This window comes from Penicillium brevicompactum, assembly GCF_028827555.1.
Source record: "Penicillium brevicompactum strain IBT 35665 chromosome Unknown utg000005l_segment0_segment0, whole genome shotgun sequence".
NCBI classification, from domain to species: domain Eukaryota; kingdom Fungi; phylum Ascomycota; class Eurotiomycetes; order Eurotiales; family Aspergillaceae; genus Penicillium; species Penicillium brevicompactum.
In genome coordinates this window covers 2,967,795-2,989,937 of record NW_026623208.1, presented here as the reverse complement: position 1 = coordinate 2,989,937, position 22,143 = coordinate 2,967,795, and the positions used below count along the sequence as shown (strand labels likewise).

Sequence of the window (22,143 nt, the reverse complement as noted above, 5' to 3'; positions counted from 1 at the left end):
CAAGATCAGAAGTGGATTTGCAAGAATATATCTCACTGCAAACACCCATCGAGGACCCTGCAGATAAGCAATATCTTGCAGAACTCTGCATTGGGTGGCCACAAGGGCTTCGCATATTTTTGAGATCTGGCTATGATCTGAACAGAAACAAGCTTCTATCCTACGCCATCAGATCCCGCTGTTGTGAATCAGTTCAAGTGCTATTGAACGACAACGATACAGTCATAGGCGTGGATCATGTTCAAATTGCACACGAAATTGCAAACTCTGAGATTTTCAGATCAATGATACATTCTTTGGCCGAAAGAAGAAAAACGCTCCAAGATCTAGCCGAGAGACATTTACCAGATCACTTACAAGCCCGACTGTACTTACCAAAGCAGGGTGTCCTTGACACTAATGCTATACATGTTTACACCAAGCTCCAAGCATCTGGTGTTCATATGGATCCATGCTTGAAGGTCTCTCGATCCTTGGTCTCTGTGTACGACTGTATTTATCATGATGTTGATGCTGCAAAAATTGTTTTTGAAGCAGGTTTCCAGGATTTGGAAGTGGAAGAAGAACGAACAGAGTACCACAAAGGGCTGACTACGCTGATGCGACTTGCCAGATACACTGGATGGCTTACACCCGTTCGAAAAGTACTTGAAACTATGCTTTTCCTTATTTCTAAAGGGGCTGATCCTGATAGAAGACGACGCGGAGATTGCCGTACGGCAATGCACTTCCTTGGAACCGGTGTTTTATTACTTTTGCTTCGGATCACGTTCCAGAAATTTGGGGCGGTGGGGTATCTCTGTCCCCAGTGGGATATGCTTATCCCATCAAAGAAGCTGGAAGCACTAGCCGAAATTTTGGATCAAGAATTGTCTCCGTTGAACCACAGAAGCTGGTCTCTTTTGGAACATTTGTTCGTAAATTGCCACAATGATGCATGTTCGTGTGCATGCTCATCACAGGGGTGTCTTCCAAGCACATGCTTCTTTCGGAAACTGGTTGCAGAGTTGGGCTCTTCGCTCAGTATTCAAGCCATCTATGAAGTAATTCAATTTCTCAGCAAGCGGTGGGAAGCTGGATCAGTCAAAGACTTGAATGATACACTGGCCCCAACCGTCTTCCGTATCTGCATCTTTGAGCACTTGGAACTCACCCACACATGCTGTCAGATGGACGATGAACTCTATAGGTTGGAGGAGGCCAAACGCGCAGAGATACGAGATGACATTCCACGCATTCTTGACGAACAGAGGTTCTTGATTGAACAAGTTGAGAACCAGACTGCTTTCTTTTTGTCAAAGTACCATGAGATGGACCTGGGGCTACCAGAATTTCTACTCGAATACTTGTTCGTCGAGATTAGGAAGGACCCCAAGGCAGGCGATGAGACAAAGATGCGGGAATATGAGCAGGAAGTGGGCGAAATCAGGCGTCTTGGTGTTGTGTTAGATGAATCGTGTACATAGGCAAATACATTGTCTTGCTAAGCGAGCCCAGACCTCGTTCGGCTCTTCCCAAAGTACCAACCTAGTCTTTCAGAAATCTTTTTCCAATGTTCCAAGGTTTGCATCTTATTATAATTCTGATTGTTATGTTTCTGCATCCGCCCTGGTTGCAGTTTCAGCAAGAAATCCCATCCAAAAAAAGAATAACTTATATTAGTGAGGATTGGCCGACGGTCACTGACTCAACTACCAACTCACCAGCGTATAGTTTAAACGAGAACGGTTTTCCTGCCGTGTTGAATTCTCTTTTAGTAGCTTGATCAAAGATTCTACAGGTAAAGCAAAATAGCAGAGTATGATAGTAAGTATAAGCAGTAGTATTAGTGCCAACGTGGAATAAATGGCCAACAAACGCGGGACTCAAATTTCCGATCGGAACAGGAAACCAACGCATCGACTTGACACAACATGCAATTTAGGTGATACGTATACGCAGCCCTGATATCCGAGTACGAGAGGCAACAGCGAAAACCCTCCGCCAAGACTTCCCCCAAGACTTCCCCCGAACACTTCAAGCGCTTGGGAGTTATGCTCACTAATGCAACCCCAAGATGCCTGCACTAACAGCCATTGGGATCTCATCATTCCGTTTTCCGTTCTCCGTTCTCCGTACTTCGCACAGGGCTGCAGACCCCCCTGTCTCGGGCCCACTTAAACCCGACACGCTGAACATGTTTGAGAACGCGGGTACGAGAGGCAATGGACAGCGTAAGGCTGTGTCGATCCGCGGAACCGCCGATCATCGAGGTACGGAGTACGGAGTACGAAGTACGAAGTACAGAGAGTCCCGCCAGAGAAGGACTCCATCTCAGGTCTCCCATGGAGCGAGGCCGGAAGTTTCCAAGAACACATGAGCCCCTGATTCTGTTGGGCGCCACTGTCTTGGCTAGTGCAGCCGCCAGACCCGGCGCACGATCCGACAGAACTAATTGGCAATTATGATCCGCCCTACAGACATGGCACAACTCCGAAATGCTGTGGAGCACACGAGCAGTCGATTTCTGCTGTCCTTTTCTCATCTCCCCCCTTTCACTTTCTTTTCCTCCATCCAGGTACGGAGTACGGGATACGGAGTAGCGCGCCTTGAATGAAGTATCTGATGGTCGGTGTTTGTGGACCATTATGATCGTTCCTCGTTTCCACCAGCCGCAGCGATTGATTTTGTCTGTTTTGGTGCTGTCCGGGGTGTGTTCCAAGCTGCTGCATATATATCAACACCGCTCTTTGCCCCTACCGCTACTGGCACTATATCTTCCCACTTTTTTTATTCAAGAGATCCTGCTGTTCGTCACCGTATGGATTCTTCTTTATACTACGACCGGTCGGTGGTCGGTGGCCGCCGTCATCGGATCGGCATTTATCGCGTTGGTGGCCATCCTTATCGGGATATCGCGACAAAAGTAATATTGACTTTTTCCGCAGATGCACCGATCTTCTAGCAACCTCGTCGCAAGTCAGCTTTTACTCTCAGACCGGAAGTGAGATTCGATGGGACGCAGCCAGATCTGTGGGTGCCAGCCGACAAGGAATGAACTTGATTTTGAGCGGACTGGCACCCATGGTGGCTACGGCGACGGTCATCTCAGTGGCCTCTTGGCTAGCAGCCCAGGGGATCTGGAATGTCATGACTCGCTGGCTGTGCTCACTTGGCCATCTCGGCGACACAAAGATGTATCATCAACTGCCGGGGCCGTCGGATCTGAGAAGTCTAGTGTCTAACAAGTCGAGGTTGTGGACGCTCGTCGCTAGTGCGGTCACTCTTGGACTTTGGTTGGTGAGGCCTGCTGTGCCGTACAATCATATGACCGGAGCCCTACCGTTTACCATGCTGGGCGAGCACTCCCGGGCCCGTCGGATTGCGGTCGAATCTTTCCCGCTGCCCGGATTGATGGCGGAGGAATTTCGGGAGCCCGCGCGCGACCACTATAGAGGGTGGGCACCTACGATGGATGACTTCGGGAATACTGGATATGGTAATGAGAAGCCATCATGGGCGCAGGGTCCTCTGCCTGCGGCCTTTGAGAGATGGATGGTGAGCGCCGAAGCAGGGGGCGCGGCAAACACGATATCGACAAACGGAAGTGTGACTGAGACAACGGAAGTCAATTATGAACTCGACGGTCAGAATAAAACCGCTGAGCCACGGCACTATTTTTATAATCCTGCGCAGGATCCGATGCGAATAACCAATCTTGATTTGGAGCCTCTCGCTCCTTTGCAGGAAGCCTTGAAAGATCATGCCATCCCTATCAACCACATTGTGTTTGTCTTTTTGGAAAGCGGCAGGAAAGACCTGTTCCCTTTGAAAAATACATCGCGGCTTTACAACCAGATCCGCGAAACTTACGAGATCTACGGAGAAGAAGATGAGGCCGATCTACATGACAAGCTCGCCGAGATCACCCCCATAGCAGAAATGCTAACGGGTGAAGACTCAGGCTTCGGTTCGTCCGTCGACTCTACCAACTCAGAAATGGGTGGTATTAGCTTCGACGGGATCCTGTCGGGGAGCAGTCTGTCGGCCAAATCGCGTCTCGTTAACTATTGCGGCCTTGGTCCGTTGCCCGTCGATTTCATGCACGAAAATGATATCATTCCGTATCAACCGTGCTTGATGCACATTTTGGATCTGTTCAACAAGCGCAAAAACTCTTCTCCATCGGAGAATGCTACGAGTGATCCGCTCGAACGCGAGTGGGAAACTATCTATGCGCAGTCTGTCACTGGAGAGTTCCAGGAACAGACTCGGCTCATTGACTTGCTGGGATTCAACCAGTCCCTATACTCTGAGGATATTGATATGGAAAACTCGACATATTATCACGAAGGAATGGAGAAGATCAATTACTTCGGGTAGGTTTTTGAAGGACTATATGTCAAGCTTGCTTGGGGCTGAAGCTAATTTGACTGATGCAGTTATGCCGAGACTGAGGCCCGCCCCTACATCAAAGACATGATTGATGAGACCCTTCGCCAGAACAAGAGATTGTTCCTTTCCCACTTTACCAGTACTACGCATCATCCGTGGGGTACACCGGAAGGGTTCCACCGCGAGGAATACTTCGGCGAGCTTCACAAATCCCAACACGAGCACATGGATGGCTTCCTCAACGCGAACCGCTTCGTCGATACCTGGCTGGGCGACCTGATGAAATTGCTCAGCGACGCCGGTATCGCCGACGAGACCTTGACCGTCTTTGTCGGAGACCAGTACGTATACTCCCTTCCAGTCCCTACGCCCAATCCTAACCACCGAATAGCGACCAAGCCTTCAGCGAAGACTGCCCCGTCACAGGAACTTACCACAACCCACACATCAGCAACCTCCGCGTTCCCCTCCTATTCCACCACCCCCTCCTCCCCCGCATGCATCTCAACGTCAACGGCAGTGCCGTCTCCATCCTCCCCACCATCCTCGACCTCCTCGTCAACACCAACTCCCTCAACCCAGACGACACAGACATCGCCCTCGACCTCATGAACGAGTACGAAGGCCAGTCCCTCATTCGACCCTACCGCACCTCCCACCACGGCCGTGAAGCCTGGAACATGGCCGTCATCAACGCAGGTGGTTCCATGCTAAGCATCGGCTCCGCAGCCGTTCCCTGGCGTCTCAACCTCCCTCTTAATAATGACTTTGAGTACCGCTTCACTCACCTCGATAAAGATCCGTATGAGCTGGATCCTATCTCGGGTTGGACTATGAGTGCCCTCGCTGCGGAGGTCCACTCGCGCCATGGCCCTGAGGCATTCGAGTGGGCGCAGAAGGCTGAAAAAGTTGGTTTGTGGTGGGTGATGGAACGGAAGAAACTTTGGAACTATCGTGATCCCGAGTAAGGGTAGATTCTCTTGCCTGGATTTTCTTTTTCGTCTTGGGTCTTGGGTTTTGTTTTAAGCGGGTGATTTTCATCTGGTTTGTTTTGGGGGCTCTGCATTGCATTCCGGGTGTTTGTGTTTTTCTTTACTCTGTACATTCTTTTTCATTAATTGGATATTTTGTATATACATATCTCAAGTGTCAATGCCTCTTCGCTATAACCATAGCATTGGTATACCTCGTACTCGTAACCCCGGGATGTTGGGCTATGATGTCATTTTGCGACCGTATACAAATGAACATTTCTTACTCTGTACTCCCAGTTTATATAAAACACAAAGATGGCTCTCAATATCACCAGAAGTTTACCAATTATAAGTCTTGTAGTGTATATAGTTATTACTGTATGGAGTAGGGCACAAAGAGGCGACTGCTGACGAGGCACGGGACTATCAGCGGCCTGACGGGACGAAGCACCACTTTTTCCCTTTCGTTTCAAGCCCCCTTCCCTGCATGAGACCCAATGATATTCGCCGTCACCTCTACAATTGGCCCCACGGGGCATGCCTCTGATCCGCAGCGGTCTTGCCTGTCTAGGCCCTTGCGGCCTCATTTTCCTTTCCTCACACACTCCTTTGAAAATGCTGTTCCCCAGCATCGCGCTGTTATGGCTGTGCCAGACAGTGCTGGCACAATATTCCAGCGATGATCTCATGTCCTTCGTTACAGTCCGTTCCACCCATACAACAGGCCCATACCCGCTCCGCGCCAGCGCTAACGCTAACGTGTTCAGCTCCCCGACGTCAGGGCTGTCAAGTTCAACGTTCACAACCACAATCCCGATCGCATTAGCCCCGGCTACTGGTTCATCACTCCTTACCTACACATCGAGCCCGATGCGCCTTCAAGTCTATACGAGCAATACCAAATTGGCCCCCATATCTACGATGGGGAAGGGGTGCGTTTCCTTTTACCCCCGCGACACATCCCAGCTGACCGTGCGGAATAATAGCGCCTGATTTGGAGCGGTGCCCAGGAATTCGATAATCGCAATGCTTTCGATTTCAAAGTCGTTAACGGCCTGTCCTCCGATCCCCAACTCTCGTTCATTTTGAATCATGCCTATGATGGCGCCGAGGACACTGGGTATGGCATGATCTTGACGAATGATTACAAGGTGCAGCGGAAGTTGCCTCTGCGACGTGATTTGGGAATTTTCGATATTCATGAGTTCAAGATTCGTGAGGATGGCAAAACTGCGCTGGTCACGGTCTACCTTTCTCATGAAATTGGCTTGCAAGACTTTGGCCGGCCTGCGGAAACTACTTGGTTGGAAAGTGGTGGCTTCGCTGAACTTGATATCAACACCGCTGAGATCATTCAGTGGTGGGACTCCCACAACCGCATCCCTCTCCCTGAGGGTGTCCATTATACACCAAGTTCGCCGGTGGAGGGATTCCCAGGCTGGGATTATGTGCATATCAACTCGGTTGATAAGAACGCGGCGGGTGATTACTTGATCTCTGCGCGATTCACTAATACCATCTATTTAATTTCCGGCATCGATGGAAACATCATGTGGCGACTGGGTGGAAAGTATACTGATTTCCAGCAAGATTTCGTATTCTCGAAACAGCACGATGCGAAGTTTGTGGAGTCCAATGGCACGCACCATATTATCTCTTTCTTGAACAACGCATCGGATGAGGAGTTCAACGAGGAGAACGTGTCTTCGTCACTCTTCGTCGAGTTAGACACCAGCGTCACACCTTTCACTGCGCGCGCTATTCGCCGCTACAACCGCCCCGACCGAGATCTGTCGAGACTTCGCGGAAACACTCAACTACTCCCCGACGACCATGTCTTCACCTGCTGGAGCAAAGGCGGCTACATCTCCGAACACACTGCGGAAGGAGAGGTCGTGATGGAGGCCAACTTCACCTCCCCGCGCTACTCTTCCTACCGTGCCTACAAATTCGAATTCACCGGACGCCCGAGCACACCACCCGACATGGTCGCCTCCGTCTTCGGCACCGACGAAACGAACATGGTGACGACATTCTGGGTCAGCTGGAACGGAGCCACGGACGTCGCCGAGTGGCATTTCTATGCCCAAGCCTCTGATTTCCACGCCCCCGTCTTCATCGGCAAGGTGCCCCGCGTTGATTTCGAAACCATGTTCATTGGCGCTGGATACTTGGACTGGGTGACCGCCAAAGCAGTAGATGCCAACGGCACCGTTCTCGGCACCTCCGAAGTGCAGCGTAGCAATCACCCGGACTGGAAATCCAGTGGATACAGGGGCTATGGCACCCCTCAGCCCATCAATCCGTCCACCCTATATCAAGGCGCGGACTCTGTCGGCGACTCAATGGCCGACCAAGGTGGTCGCGCCTCGTCCGCGGCCATCGATACCCAAACTCAAAAGACCATCTCGGTCATGAACCATACCTACGAGACTATCCGCAGTATTGGCGCTGCTTTCTCGTTCATCCTTTTGCTTTGTCTCTTCTGCGGTGTTGTTGCCAGCTATCTGGTCATCCGTGGGTGGCGTGTGCGATTGTACCAGCGTCTGGGCATGGAGTCCGGGCTCGCTGAGGAGAGGGCACGTCTCAGTCCGCATGAAGATTAAGATGGTCTTTCTGCAAAGCTCTTCAAGCATATATTCATTATTCATTTGATGGAGTTGTGGATATTTTAATGTCTGGTTGTTGGGTGAAACCAGCCCTTTGTGTACATATAACTTGCTGGTTTCGTCAATTACCTAGCCATCCCTGTCTACAGGCGTGGCTAAACTATTCAGGTTCATAAATTGAGAGAACATATTGCATTAACAATCTTGGCAAACTTGAAACATGGTAGTGGTACACTCGGTGCGAAGTGTCAAGGATTCTAATAAGACTAATTCCAGCACACCCCATGTAGATATTGAGACCTCGGGATAGTAAAGTGCTTACATACAGTCCTACCTAGTTCATCACAAGGCGCTAGAGGATCGGCGCCCTCCGAAGAAAATTAGTGTCTAATTTGTTAGGCTCTGCATCTTCACCCTAACATTGACTACACTTCCTTGTCACCCAGCTCCCTATGCTCGTGCACCGCGTCCTTACACCCCAGATGTATCTCCATTGAAGAACACATTTCCCCGAAAATGCCCATGAGGCCTAGCTGCATCGGGACAAACTTTGGCAGATCAACTGATCGGGTCCATGAGCCTCAGACCAAGCTTTGACGGGCCAGTCACCATCTGAGACATTTCCAGAGCATTCTCACGATAAACGCGACCAGAGGCCCCGCTGTCAAACGCTCGGTGTCGGGGATCAATGCATCAGCCCCTGTGGTCCTCGAATCGCTAGGCTCAGAGCAACTGCACCACTGCGTCACTATGTGAGAATACGAGCCTGGCACAGGCGGTATAGAAGCTGGGAATAAAGTCAATTCATTCCCTTTCCCGCTTTGTCTCCCAACGTGAATTATGTGCGGCTCGGTTGGACGCGGAGATTTTTTTTCGCAACGCAATCTTGCCCCCACACCGGAGCTTATCCCAAGCTTGGTGATAGTACGGAGCGTCACGAGATGAAGACAAGATAGTTTCTCTTGGGAATTCTGTCTAAGGCTCTTGTAGTTCAAGTGTCGGAGTATCAGTTCCGGGGCGTCCGGTGCAATTGGCACTGGGCAGAGTGATGGGCGCAACACACTGATATTGTCTCACAGCACTGTGGGAGCTCAGGATCTTTTACTCCAAAAAAAGCAGAGACATACCCCTCATCTCCCCTCACAATTTGACCCACAGATGGCCTCGAACCAGAATTGAATGGAGCGCAAGGGGTGTCCCAAGGGAATCCTTGACACATCTCGGGAATAAACGTGGCAATATTCCCGAGAAAATTATTCCCGAAGATTCTTTCCCGTTTATAATTAGAAGGTGACTCAACGACGGTTTTTCTTTGTTTTGTTAATCAGTTCAGTGTGCAGAGTGCAGAGTACTGGGAATACAATCACAATTACAATCAAAATGCCAGCAACAAGCTTGTGCCAAGAAGAGGACTGTCCTCCATACAGCCTCATGGATGATTACAGCGAAGGAGCCCACCCATCAATCCTCGAGGCTCTCCTGCGCACAAATTCCACACAGCAAGCCACATACGGAACCGATGAGTTCAGCATTGCTGCTCGCCAATTAATCCGGAATAAGATCGGCTGTGCCGAAGACGATGCAGATATCTTCTTCGTGCCCAGCGGCACATCCGCAAACCTTATCTCAATCGCCAGCTGCCTCCGGCCCTACGAGGCCGTCATCACCCTCGAGTCCGGCCACATCGCCTGCAAAGAAGCCGGTGCCATCGAAGCAACCGGCCACAAGCTGATCTTGGTGCCTCCCGTTGACGGCAAGATGACACCTACGAATCTTCAAAAGGCAATTCAACAAAACCAATTCTTCCCTCATATGGCCAAGCCCCGCCTTCTTTATATCTCTCATGCCTCGGAAACCGGAACCGTATACACGAAACGTGAGCTCACTGCCCTCTCGGCAATTTGCAAGCAATCGAATCTGCTGCTTCTCATGGACGGAGCACGAATCGGCACAGCCCTCGCCTCAAAAAAGAATGATCTCACACTCGGAGATATCTTCGATATGACCGATATTTTCTGGATCGGAGGCACAAAAGCCGGTGCCCTGATGGGAGAGGCGATCGTCGTCAAAAAGGCACTTGCCGATGGCTTTGTCTTCCACCTCAAGCAACACGGCGCTTTACTAGCGAAGGGTCGAATCCTCGGTGTTCAGTTCATGGAGCTCTTCCGATCAGATTTATTCTTCCAGCTGGCAACACATGCCAATGAAATGGCACAGAGTATCTCAATCAATTTCGAGAAACTGGGTTATAGATTGGCTGCAGAGACGGAGACAAATCAGGTTTTTGTTATTCTTCCACAGCAATTGGTTCGGAGACTGCAGGACAGATTCCGGTTTTATGTTTGGGAGCAACTTGATGACGGAAACTCCGTGGTTCGGCTTGTCACGTCTTGGGCTACGGATGAATTGGAGATTAACAAGTTTAATGCTTGGGTGCAGCAGTGGACTATCGCGGCCAATTGATTTGGCACTGCGAATGATATCTCAGGGTATTGAGATCAACATGGTTAATGTTAGAATTATAATATAATAATGACAATTTTCGAGGTATAAGAAATCTATTTTCTGCTCCTGAACATGTCAGTCAGACTCAGACCCTGAGTCCGGAGAGAAGAATCCCGGCAACTGCTGAACCGTAGACAGCCACCATCGAGTTCTTCTGAATATAAACCACAATGGACTTGTCTACTACTATGTGTGGCTCATCAGATGTCAATCGAATTCTTTAAATGATCCTCTACTCACCATGCTAAAATGTTAGTGCTAATTCTTTCAAGAAAAAAAGACATTGTTCGATGAATCACATGACCGGCCCAAAACGGAGTAAGTTTATATGTCCAACTCTCCCGACGTCTCAATTCGCCTAATGCCATCGAGCTATTAGTTCAGATTTCAAAGCCATGCAAAGCATAATTGCGCTTCTACGTTGATCCGAAGAGTCGATTTCAATATGCCCCACACTTTCTGACAGCCATTTCTCCCACTCCAACCCGTCCCACTCCGGGGTAAACTAACGCTCGATGAGGCTATCCATATCGTGCGATGCCTGTCGGTAAGCTTTCATCAAGCACCGCAGATAGATTTACTTGAGTTAATCACATTCACAGGCAAGCAAAGGTCAAGTGTGTTCATGAAGGGCAACCGCCCTGCCAACGGTGCTCAAAAAGTCAGATCAAGAATTGCAGCCTGACAGACCCCCGAGCCTCAAAGCCCAGAGCTCGGAGAAGCACTGCCCCAATCAAGTCTCCCAAAAAGCGAAAGGCGTCATCAGATGTATCGCCGGGGCCAGAAATTGCGAAAGGCCGCGTTTCGGGAAACCCCCTTGAACCTCGATGTACCGAAAACCCCATGCTAGCTTTGTCTCCAGCTGTTGTGGTCAACGCAGTCGAGACATACAGGAAAAAGTTTCCAATCACGAACTTTCTTCACTATCCCACCTTGATCTCTGATATATCGTCTGATGTCCACTCCGTGGACTCGGTCTTTGTCGCCTCGCTTCTGTCTCTATGTGTGCGGTTCATGACCAGTGAAGAGCTTGAAGCGGAGGAAGTCTATGCGGACTATGCACGCAAGCATCTTGCTCATCGTGTGCTTGAGGCTCCATCTCTCTACCTTGCTCAGTCTCTCGTAATGATCTCATTCTATGAATGGGGGACTGGGCGACCTTACCAGGCCTGGATGTACAGCGGTATGCAATAAACCCCTTCTAGTTATCACGGGCCCGCATTGACATTTTCAGGAATGGCAACGTACATGATTCAATCACTGTTGAAAATGTCAGACGATAGCATGGAGCACAATCCACAAGAATTCCATGCTTCGCAAACACAATACGAGCAGTTGGTCCGGACCTACTGGTGTTGCTTTGCGCAAGACTGTGAATTGAGCTCTGGAGCTCGTCAACATTTTGCGCTTTCGTTCTCTCAGATTTCTGTCCCTCTCCCCATCAGCGATCGGGATTTTACTTTTAATCACACACCAGCTCATAGGCTGATGCCTGCAGATATGAACAAGAATTGCCTTTTAGCGAATGGTCTGACTATAGAGCATGGTCTCACAATTGTGACTCGGGGTTTCGACATCTTCATTCGAATTCTGCGATTCGCCAATGAACACCGAAGATCTCTGGTTTCTTTGTCATCGAACGGCTCCGTGACTCCGCCGCTCCTGGTGAACTGGCAGAGACTCAAAGAGGAGTTGGATGAGTGGAGGTCGCTACAGGATATCACTGTTCATTATCCGGCTACCAGTGTTCAGACTCACGTTGCACTCGGGTATGGCGAACTGTTTGCATACATTAACTTGGTTCATTGCATGAGGTATGTTCTTCAAGATCTTGTATTCTGATATGTACTGACGGATTGGTAGCATTCTATTCCTACACCGCGACCGCTTTTTATCCAACCTAAAGCCTCATTCGGATGTCTTTCATGAAATGAACGATGCACAAGGTGAACCGCATACAATCGAGCAACTCTTCAAAGCAGCACAACAGATCGGAACTATTCTTACCGCACTAGACGCCTCCGGCGCGCCAGTCATGTCACCGTACTCCGGCTTCAGTGTCTTTGTCGCCGCACACATCAACATGTACGGAACGATTGTTCCACACAGATACCCAGGAGGTCTCGAGAGGGCCGAAGAAGAAAAAGGCAGAAACCTAGTCTACCTAGAACGACTAAGTAAGCTATGGCCTGTAGGTCGCAGCTGGGTGAGTACTCGAATTCCACATGTCAATACCAACACCACTGACGATCTTCAGTGGCGAACGGTCCAAGACGCAAATCGCTTCTACGAGACAGTGAAGAGCACCCAGACCCACGCAGAGTCCGAGATCCATAGTCCTCGTGGTTTCGCTCTTGCCGGTACCTTGGATGAATATGGCGACATTAGGTCGAGACCCAGCGCGAGAGCTGCGACTGCCGAGTCGCGCGATACGCACAGCTCGCATGCAGGGGCTTCGTCGCCTGGTCTGGAGACTAGCTTTCCTCGGGATGCTGTTGCCGGTCATGAAATTGAGACTGATATGTTCCAGTGGCCGTTCATTGATGGGTCGTGGTCGCTTGGGTTTGACGCGGGGTTGGATGGACTGTGGTCAAATTCTGGGCTGTTTGATCCAAATCCATCACTGCGATGAGCCTTGGAGTATGTCTGAGCATGGGGAAGATCTGGAAATTGGTCCACGGGTGTTATCCACCTGGACAATCACTTGAAATTTTTAATATATATTTTGACACCCTGCAGGGCTTTGAATTATCATCGGCCCCCAATAAATATAGTGATGAATAGCATCATCTCCGACCGGCTACAAGCCATTATCCTAATCGGGATATAGTACTAGTAAGCCCAGGTGTAGCCATCCGCAGCTGTCCGCAGCTGCCAAACGTCAGCACGAGTGGATCGGGCCAAACCTTCGAATCCATCTCACCTCGGGAGCGCCTCAGCGGGCCACCCGACATAGCCGCAACCTTGGAAAATAAGCATAACGAATAATGTTTACTGCATAAATCTTCCCAGCATCTACCAAATTGTAGGTTCCAAGGTTTCAGGCCATTGCCCTCGACACGAGTATTCAGGAGGCTGACTTGGAAGTGCAAGACGTCATAGATATAGGGATCGGCAATCTGCGATCCTTCAGGATCAGGAAGCTTTCCCGGAAAACTAGTCTGCAGCATTCTGCGAACCGCTCGGGGAAGTTCCGATGGAATTCCAGGGCTGGGAATGTCTTGCAGAACCATGTGTTTATGGGAGGTCTTTTTTGTCTGCAAGTAAGCTGCAAGTAAGTATGGAAGTTTTTGCAGATGTTAGATTTGCTCCTTAATTTTTAGTGTAAATTGGACATCGAGTCTGTCCAGCTTATTATAGCACAAAATGCCCAAATCTTCCATCAACCAGCCAAGTGGCCGAGCAGTAACTCAGCCATCTCATCTTCCTTGGTCTAGTGGTGATGATTTCCGCTTGTCATTAACACCGATAAGCGCGGGAGACCGGGGTTCGATTCCCCGAGGGAGAGATTTTTTTTGACCTGCTTTTTGGTTTTTGATGTGGCCTATTTTGAGATCTTTGACAGTGTGTGTGTGGCGTGAGGACCTCGGGAAGATTGCCCCTGGAACGGTGGAACGATGAAACGATTGGCCCAAAGCAAACTGGATATGTCAACCGCGCAGATCTTTTGTACTCTGATTGGTCGGAAGTTTACAGATCTTACATGTCAGATCTAGAGTTGGCCCCCAAGCTAATAAATTGACTGCTTTTTGAGAAGTCGATCAGCTCGTGTGATCTACTATTGTACGAAGTATTCGGTCTAAAGTTTATTTTTACAGGGATTACAATTGACGCAAGGTTTGTATAGAGTATAGAGAGTAGTACGGAGTACGGAGTAGATCGATTCTTTGTTACTGTCTACCCAAATCAAACAAATCAAAAACTATTGACGGCCACAAACTCAACTGGTATGATCCATCAAAGACGGAGGTTAGTCTCCAGCGTGCTAGCAATGCCCTGTAGGTCCCGGATGATGCCATCCTCGTTCAAATGGGCGCCCTGATCGGCTAGATTCAGCATAGTGTGGATCGTTTGCTATAGAAAAAGTTTTCGAAGCGGGCATTTTCTCTGCTACTGTTCTTGGCCCAAAAATTGGGGTTGCGGGCGATGACCGTGCTGCCTGGGTCATTCTTAACCATGTTGTTAGCTAGTCTGACGATCGTGTCCACTTGAGTGAAGGCTCGGTTCATCTCCCGGGCCAGGTCTCCGACGACCCTCCTGCTGAGCGGCTTCGGGGCGGACTCTAGCTCGCTGGCTTGGATTTGGAGGGAGGCTTTGAAGTCGCGGCATTCGCGAAGGAATAGCTCTTGGGGGCAGTATCTGGGCATATTTGCGATTGGTTGCGATTTGGGTTGTTTGCTTAGTTTCGAGTGTAATTGTGTTATCGATGGTAGCTGGTGAATAGATGGTGGGTGATAGATTCGAGGGTACAGCAGGGCCTCGGGGCTTTTATATTCATGTCCAGCATCACAGAAGCCAGAGGGCGATCAGGACGAGAAAGAGATGCAAGAGCCTTGGAAGTCGATGTACACTCTTTGGTTATTTAAAGACCAAAGGACATTGGAGGTGCGGTTGCATCTTTCACTTAGCCGGCCCGGGAGACCAACAAAGGGAGCGCCGCGAGAGATAAAGATATCGTAGCTGCAGACCAGGTTCCTTTGCATGTTGTGATGTAAAAAAAATCAAAGAACAGCCTAGACAAAGACAAGTCAGTTTACAAGGGTGGAAGGCTTACGACCAATGTTTTGACACAGAAGGAAATATTCATTATAGTTATGATAGTGGGTATAGACAATCTACAAATAGACGCGCGACCTCATGTTATGAGGACTCGACGGTCTGTGACACAGCGACAGTCTTCCTGATTCCATCGTGGTTGTAGATGGACTCAGCACTCTCTGCCTCCGGCGCACCGGCGAACGAGATCAAATGGCTCTGATCGCCAAAGCTCGTTGCCTTATCCCACTCCGAAGCGGCCTTCGAAGTAGCACCCGTCTTTCTCTCGCTGAGTGGAACGTTCGAGCCGTTCTGGTAGTACTTTTGCGAGGAGTACTCCTTCTTGTAGTACGCCAGCAAGACGTTGAGAACAGGTAGGCAGGCACAAATCAATCCCATACCACCCTCGGCGTTTCTAGCAGATGTTAGTAACCTTGAAATTATTTTGCAGATCATGTTTTCAATCACATACCCAGACAAAATGACACAGATAAACACGATGCTCTGATCGGGTGAGTTACCCTTGCTCAGCACCAGAACCAATCGGTACAGACTGAATCCCGTAGCAAGACCACCAGCACCCAGCAGACCCATAACACGGAGCTTTCGATTGCGGGACATTTGAAGAGACCAGGTCAATGGCAGGGGGAGAATGAGGATGATGATATCGCTGACGACACTGATCACGGAATCGGCGATGAGGGCAGCGGTCTGGTCGAGACAGGAACCGCCGGGCACTGCGCCGAGCCAGTACATGGGGATGGGGTCGCACATGCGGATCTTCACAATCAGAGCGATGGTGTAGTAGACACACAGACAGCCGAGGAAGATGTAGATGAACCAGACTTTGCCGCGGTAAGGAGCGAAGATCCGGGTCAGGATGGACAAAAGAGCGATTTTGACGAAGAGGGCCATGGGGCAGTAAAGAATGGTCGCGATATAGCAAAACTTTTTGAATTGGACTTGTGTTGCTGGCGAGAGTTCATCGTAGTGGTAGCCTCCGCCATGTTGGCCGACTATCGGGGGTTAGTATGGGGTTGGATGGGGGAGTATAGTACGGAGTACGTACTGACGATACCGATTCCACAGTATCCCATGAACAGGAGCTGTGTCGGGTTAGTATGGCTAGGACGGAGTAGACTGTAACAGATAACCGGTTCCAACATACCCAAGCGATGAGACAGCCATCTGAAGAGGTTAGCAAGTCAAGCAGCAATTTAGGCATGAAGCAACTCACAATCTTCCACTCCTAGGGACTGTTTAAATCGAATCCGGGTATAAAAGCGAAAGCAAACAAATAAAGTAACGATTGGAATACACAGACATTGTGTGACGAGATTGACAGTGTTCAAGACATCGACCGGGTGTTCAATGGACATGGTGGGCTCTGCATGTCAAGCAGATGAGGAATTGGCGGGATTAAAGAGAACACTCGGACGGGTTCATGCGAACCCCATATACCAACATACAAATCGAAAATGAGGATTGACACAGAAGATCCCTAGTGGAGAGAAAAGAGAAAAAAATGCAGAACAGGAAAAGCTATCGAACCGCTACATTAGGTGGCGTGCCCAATGAGAGTAGTGATTGATCGGGGAACGGACGTCAAAGATCCACCGGAATTTGGTTCAACGCCGATGTTCTCTTCCACGGGAATGGAACTCGATTACAGCTGGGAAATCCAATGTGGAGATCCGACGCTATACTCGAGCAAAGAGTGGTTGACATGGCGTAACTAGTATTCCGCACTCCACTTCTTGACGCCCGTCCGCCACCCCGAACAAATCGTAGCCCCTCCTCAGCCTCGTACGTGCGAAGACCCAAATTTTTGTCTTTTTCTTAGTTGCGCCGTCGTTTTATCTGTCATGAGAATGGGTCTCGTAGGTAAACCCTATATTGGGCGGAGTTGACACCTTGACAGATGTGACTTGGTCTTTGGCGTCCAAATGATCGGCCTGGGCCAAAAAGGGGGACAATTGGGGACGAGATTCTTTTTCTTTCACAAGATTCGTGTTATACATAGAAAAAAACAAATATGACTATCCACTACTTGGAGGGCAAGGACTCCAGCCTCTTTCGGCCCCTGACTATTTCCAATGGCCACCTTACCCTGGCACATCGAGTCGTTCATGCACCATTGACCCGAAACCGTGGAGAGCCCCTACATTCTGACACCCCAGAAACCCCGAATCGAATTTGGGTCCCTGGCGATGCGGTGGTGGAATACTATTCGCAACGTGCGACCCAAGGTGGCTTGATCATCTCAGAGGGAATCCCACCTTCTCTGGAGGTAAGCATTTCCATGGCGCAGAAGTTGACTAAGATCCCAGTCGGCAAGCTGTCAAATCTTCTTTTGGCGAGACCAACGGCTGTCTTTTCCTCGCTTAAACCGTGAAACTTTAATCTAATTCGGAAACTAACACATTCCCAGAGCAATGGCATGCCCGGAGTTCCCGGCCTGTTTATCCCCGAACAAGCCCAAGGCTGGAAACGCGTCGTGGACGCCGTCCATGCAAAGGGAGGCATTATCTTCTGTCAACTATGGCATGCTGGCCGTGCGACCATCCCGCAGATGACGGGGTCGCCTGCGGTCTGCCCGTCCGCCAGCGTGTGGGATGCACCCGCGGAATGCTACTCTCATCCACCCGCGGGCTCCACCGAGCCCGTTCCCTACGCCAATCATCCGCCTATCGAAATGACAGTGGATCACATCAAGCAGACTATCGGTGATTATTGCGCCGCGGCCAAGCTGGCAATGCAAATTGGCTTCGATGGTGTTGAGATCCATGCTGGTAACGGCTATTTGCCAGAGCAGTTTCTGAGCTCCAATATCAATAAACGCCAGGATGTTTACGGGGGTACCCCGGAAAAGCGATGTCAGTTTGTCTTTGAGCTCATGGCCGAGGTGGCGGAGACTATTGGCGAGCATAACGTGTCTATTAGACTGTCGCCATTTGGAATGTTTAACCAGGCTCGTGGGGAGCAGCGGGTTGAGACTTGGACTCATCTCTGCGAGGGTCTGAAAAGCAGTCTTCCGTCGCTGTCATATGTCAGCTTCATTGAGCCGGTATGTCTCGTATCCCAGTTGCTGATCTTCGCTAACTGCTACTAGCGCTATGAGCAAATCTTCGGGTACGAAGAGAAAGATAAGTTTCTGGAGAGCTGGGGTCTGCTAGACGTGACTCTGGACCGGTTCCGCAAGATCTTTGGCTCCACCCCATTCTTCTCTGCCGGTGGCTGGGACGATCAGAACTCCTGGGGAGTGATCGAATCCGGTAAATACGATGCTCTTCTCTATGGCCGCTATTTCACCAGTAACCCGGATCTGGTGCGTCGGCTGAAGGAGAAGATCCCAATGGCCCCATATGATCGCACCCGCTTCTATGGGCCCTTTGAGGACAAGACTTTCCATTACACGGACTACCCTACTGTTGAGGAGAGCTAGATAGAAAGATGCATGGTACATGATGCACAGAGTGCGGAGTATGCACCGGTCTATACTCCGTAGATAGATCTCAATAGAAGCAGAACAAGGTTCTTCTCTATCATTCTAGGGGTGTCGTGCATGTAGCTTGTTTCCTTTCCATGTGAGGTGCAAATGTACTCCGTGTTGATCAACTGGATACGGAATGCTCCGTACAGAGTAGATAGATCGAGGTCGAAAGAAATCAAGGTTCTTCGCTATCATTCTAGGGGTACGGAGTATTATGCATAAAATTGTTTGATCAGACTTCAGTATCATATGCATCTGTACAGTGAGGTCAGGCTGCTTCTGACTGAAAATTGCGTTCTCACCTCCTAACTCCTTGCAGATGACGCAAATTCCCCCACCACTCGTACTTTTGACATCTATCACGGAATTCGAGCCCACGCAGATGAATTATCAGATTATATCCGCCCCTTACGAGCCTCGGCCTCGGCCTCGGCACAGTGCCTGTGACCGGCCAAGTCCGAAATCCACCGGGACTCCGCACCGAAACATTTCCGAACTTTCCATGACAAATTTCCCAGTGCCCAGCTGTGACGTGAGGAAGTCAAAAATCCCAGGGCCAACGTGCGAACGTGACAATTTAACAACGTGACACAAACCTTCCAGAACCTTGGAAGGTTACGCTTATTGACAACCTTATTTCCAGCCTCGGTCTGAAATAACCCGAACCCCTCAACGCCCAAAATGCACTTCAAGCGAAAGAAATCATGAAATTGCACAGTAAGAAACCAAAAAATGGCAGAAACAAAGGTTTTCTACCAGGCAAACACAATTTCTAAATATAGCTAACTGCGCATAGGCCAACCTCCAGGCGAACTGGATCTGGGTCCCCGGGTGGATTGATTCGGGCGACACAGCGGGGAAGATCGTCCGCTTCAACCGCTCCGTCAATCTTGCCTCGCGACCGACTCGTTCGCTTTTACACTTCTCTGCTGACACACGGTACAAACTCTATGTCAATGGGAAACACGTCGCTGTAGGGCCCAGCAGGAGCAGTCCGCTGATATGGTATTACGACACGCTGGATATCGCGCCTTACCTGCAAGAGGGACAGAATGAGATTGAGTTCGTCGTCGTTCGCTATTTCGCGGCTTCGCGAAGCGCGATGCCGTTTGAGAGAACTGCTCTGCCGGGTTTGACGGTCGTGGGGCAGATCGAGATCGGTGATGAGATCGTCGATCTTAGCTCGAAGGATGGCTGGACTGCCTATGTTAACGAGAGTATTCGATTTCCGATGGGGTTGGCTGATGATGTGTTTCTCCATGTGAGTCGTTTTTGGATTGCGATCGCGGTGCCGGGCGCGTGCTGATGGTTGTTTTTAGATCAGCGAGCGCGTTACCCCGACCGAGCCCGCGACCGCGATGAAACCGGTCGCGTACAATATGCGGACACTCAATGGTGATATTCCGCCGTGGAACCTGCATCCGCGGGTCATACCGATGCCCGAGTCTACTCCGATCGTGGTGAATACAATCAGAGCATGCGAGAGCAGCGCTGGTGCGAGCGATTGGGCGGCATTTTTGGGTGGGGAGAGCTCTCTAGTACTTCCAGGTAACTCGACACACAAGGTCGATGTACAAGCCGATGTTCACTCGACTGCTTTCCTCCGATGGGCTTTCAAGGCTGCTAGTGGACTTTCTCAGCTGAAGCTCAAGGTGACATACTCCGAGGGCTATGAGCTTGAGCCTCGCTCGTACCCATTCTTCAGATCCAAAGCCGACCGGCTCGATGCGAGCGTCGGCCATATCATCGGTCCGTACGACGAGGCGACGCTGGATATTCCCGATACAGAGAGCGTGGTATACGAACCATTCTGGTTTCGAACGTTCCATCTTCTGCGACTGGAGATCACTATAGGACCTGGGCCGATTGAACTAATGTCCTTTGACGCGACTCAAGTCAACTATCCCATGGCCATCAAGGCCAGCTGGAATCAGCCTGGAGATGCACACAGCAATCAAATGTGGGACGTCTCGATCCGAACTATGCGTAACTGCATGTTCGACGGGTATTCTGACTGTCCATTTTACGAGCAACTTCAGTATGTGATGCCGATCTTCCACGGGAAGTCAAACTGACATTTCATAGATACTCTGGAGACAGCAGGTCTGTCGGACTCTTCCACTACCTCCTCTCAGGCGACGATCGCCTGATGCGACAAGCCATAACGAACTTTGCCGCTTCGGTGACTCCACTGGGTCTAACGCAGTCTCGATTCCCTTCGCACGTCCCGCAAGTCATCGCCGGTTTCTCGCTATACTGGATTCTGCAGGTCTGTGATCACCATTTATACTTTAACGACACAAAGTATGCACGAGGCTTTATCCCTCGCATCGACGGCGTCCTCGACTTCTTCGATGCACATATAGATGAATTGGGGCTCGTCAGTGGAATGCCAGAGATTGTATGGCAGTACGTCGACTGGGTGACAACTTGGGGAGCGACAGACGACCACCCAGATAAGGGTGTACCGACTTCCGGTCGCAAGTCCAACAGACATACATACTTCAGCTTGCTTTATGGGTATGTGTTGCAAAAGAGCGCTCGTCTAGTGCGGCAACTCGGTCGGCCAGGACACGCGACCGAGTACGAAGACCGCTCTGCGTCTGTGCTGCAAGCCGTTCGAACTCACTGCTGGGACGGACAGTTCTTCACAGATTCCACGGCTGATATTGCTGATGAACACGCCTATTCGCAGCATTGTCAGGTATTTGCTGTTCTCGCTGGAGTTTTGGATACTACAGAGAGTGCGCGCATCTTGGCCACTTCACTCACAGACCCCGAATTCTCGAAATGCTCGTATGTGATGCGTTTCTATGCGTTCAGAGCACTTTCATCGGTTGGTAATGGGGTTTATGAATATTTTTGGGAGCGCATGTGGGCCCCTTGGCGTGGAATGCTGGCGAATAATCTGTCGACTTGGGAAGAGGACGATGTCAGACAGCGCTCAGATTGTCATGCTTGGGGGAGTGTGCCGGTTTATGAGTACTGTGCTGAGGTTGCTGGTCTTCAACCCTTGGAACCTGGCTGGTCCAAGGTCTTGTTCAAGCCCCGGTTGAGTCTGGCTGAGACTTTGGAGGTGAGTGTGGCTTTGGGAAGTGATAATGTTGCTTCGGTGTCATGGAAGCCAGATCAGGCGGGCCGAAAACTGGTTGAGCTTAGGCTTCAAAAGTCTGTTGAGTTACTTGTGCAGTATCCAAATGAGGACGGTCTGAAAAGCCCTGGGGTGGTGGATCTCGTCGAGTTCTCTGTGGTGGAATGAGGCGGTGACCCTAGAAAGCTTTCCTTTGACACGAGTTTGTAGAATTCTCTTGCTAACTAACTGTGCTAAGAATTGAACACATGCCCGTATGACTTGACACCCCTTCGGAGAGCCATTGAGCCTATGAAATAACCTTGGAACTAGGAACATCTGCTGTTGGATGAACTGTTTGGG

The 22,143-nt window shown here is 50.1% G+C and overlaps 9 protein-coding genes across 9 annotated transcripts; 7 read left to right on the top strand and 2 right to left on the bottom strand.

Annotated features, from left to right (window-relative positions):
* Positions 1–1,169: 1,169 nt before the first annotated feature.
* N7506_006976 (uncharacterized protein) lies at positions 1,170–1,466 on the top strand (the record flags this gene model as incomplete). The annotated part of the gene is made up of 1 exon (XM_056956269.1): positions 1,170–1,466. The coding sequence occupies one exon, from the start codon at positions 1,170–1,172 to the stop codon at positions 1,464–1,466; it is 297 nt and encodes a 98-aa protein (XP_056810603.1).
* A 1,161-nt stretch (positions 1,467–2,627) lies between these two features.
* On the top strand, positions 2,628–5,342 carry N7506_006975 (uncharacterized protein; the record flags this gene model as incomplete). The annotated part of the gene is made up of 4 exons (XM_056956268.1): positions 2,628–2,905; positions 2,928–4,358; positions 4,422–4,715; positions 4,766–5,342. The coding sequence occupies 4 exons, from the start codon at positions 2,628–2,630 to the stop codon at positions 5,340–5,342; spliced, it is 2,580 nt and encodes an 859-aa protein (XP_056810602.1).
* Positions 5,343–5,963: 621 nt separating this feature from the next.
* On the top strand, positions 5,964–7,954 carry N7506_006974 (uncharacterized protein; the record flags this gene model as incomplete). The annotated part of the gene is made up of 3 exons (XM_056956267.1): positions 5,964–6,050; positions 6,116–6,280; positions 6,335–7,954. The coding sequence occupies 3 exons, from the start codon at positions 5,964–5,966 to the stop codon at positions 7,952–7,954; spliced, it is 1,872 nt and encodes a 623-aa protein (XP_056810601.1).
* Positions 7,955–9,337: 1,383 nt separating this feature from the next.
* N7506_006973 (threonine aldolase family protein) lies at positions 9,338–10,420 on the top strand (the record flags this gene model as incomplete). Its single annotated transcript, XM_056956266.1, has 1 exon — positions 9,338–10,420. One exon carries the CDS (start codon positions 9,338–9,340, stop codon positions 10,418–10,420), a length of 1,083 nt encoding a protein of 360 aa, XP_056810600.1.
* A 557-nt stretch (positions 10,421–10,977) lies between these two features.
* N7506_006972 (transcription factor domain-containing protein) lies at positions 10,978–13,094 on the top strand (the record flags this gene model as incomplete). Its single annotated transcript, XM_056956265.1, has 5 exons — positions 10,978–11,009; positions 11,065–11,645; positions 11,697–12,276; positions 12,326–12,668; positions 12,720–13,094. The coding sequence occupies 5 exons, from the start codon at positions 10,978–10,980 to the stop codon at positions 13,092–13,094; spliced, it is 1,911 nt and encodes a 636-aa protein (XP_056810599.1).
* A 1,325-nt stretch (positions 13,095–14,419) lies between these two features.
* N7506_006971 (uncharacterized protein) lies at positions 14,420–14,829 on the bottom strand (the record flags this gene model as incomplete). The annotated part of the gene is made up of 2 exons (XM_056956264.1): positions 14,420–14,508; positions 14,577–14,829. The coding sequence occupies 2 exons, from the start codon at positions 14,827–14,829 to the stop codon at positions 14,420–14,422; spliced, it is 342 nt and encodes a 113-aa protein (XP_056810598.1).
* Positions 14,830–15,322: 493 nt separating this feature from the next.
* Positions 15,323–16,596, bottom strand: N7506_006970 (uncharacterized protein; the record flags this gene model as incomplete). Its single annotated transcript, XM_056956263.1, has 5 exons — positions 15,323–15,632; positions 15,690–16,233; positions 16,287–16,323; positions 16,386–16,405; positions 16,455–16,596. 5 exons carry the CDS (start codon positions 16,594–16,596, stop codon positions 15,323–15,325), a joined length of 1,053 nt encoding a protein of 350 aa, XP_056810597.1.
* Positions 16,597–17,252: 656 nt separating this feature from the next.
* Positions 17,253–18,662, top strand: N7506_006969 (alkene reductase; the record flags this gene model as incomplete). The annotated part of the gene is made up of 3 exons (XM_056956262.1): positions 17,253–17,507; positions 17,649–18,284; positions 18,330–18,662. The coding sequence occupies 3 exons, from the start codon at positions 17,253–17,255 to the stop codon at positions 18,660–18,662; spliced, it is 1,224 nt and encodes a 407-aa protein (XP_056810596.1).
* A 780-nt stretch (positions 18,663–19,442) lies between these two features.
* N7506_006968 (putative rhamnosidase B) lies at positions 19,443–21,969 on the top strand (the record flags this gene model as incomplete). The annotated part of the gene is made up of 4 exons (XM_056956261.1): positions 19,443–19,457; positions 19,507–19,971; positions 20,030–20,748; positions 20,796–21,969. The coding sequence occupies 4 exons, from the start codon at positions 19,443–19,445 to the stop codon at positions 21,967–21,969; spliced, it is 2,373 nt and encodes a 790-aa protein (XP_056810595.1).
* Positions 21,970–22,143: the final 174 nt, after the last annotated feature.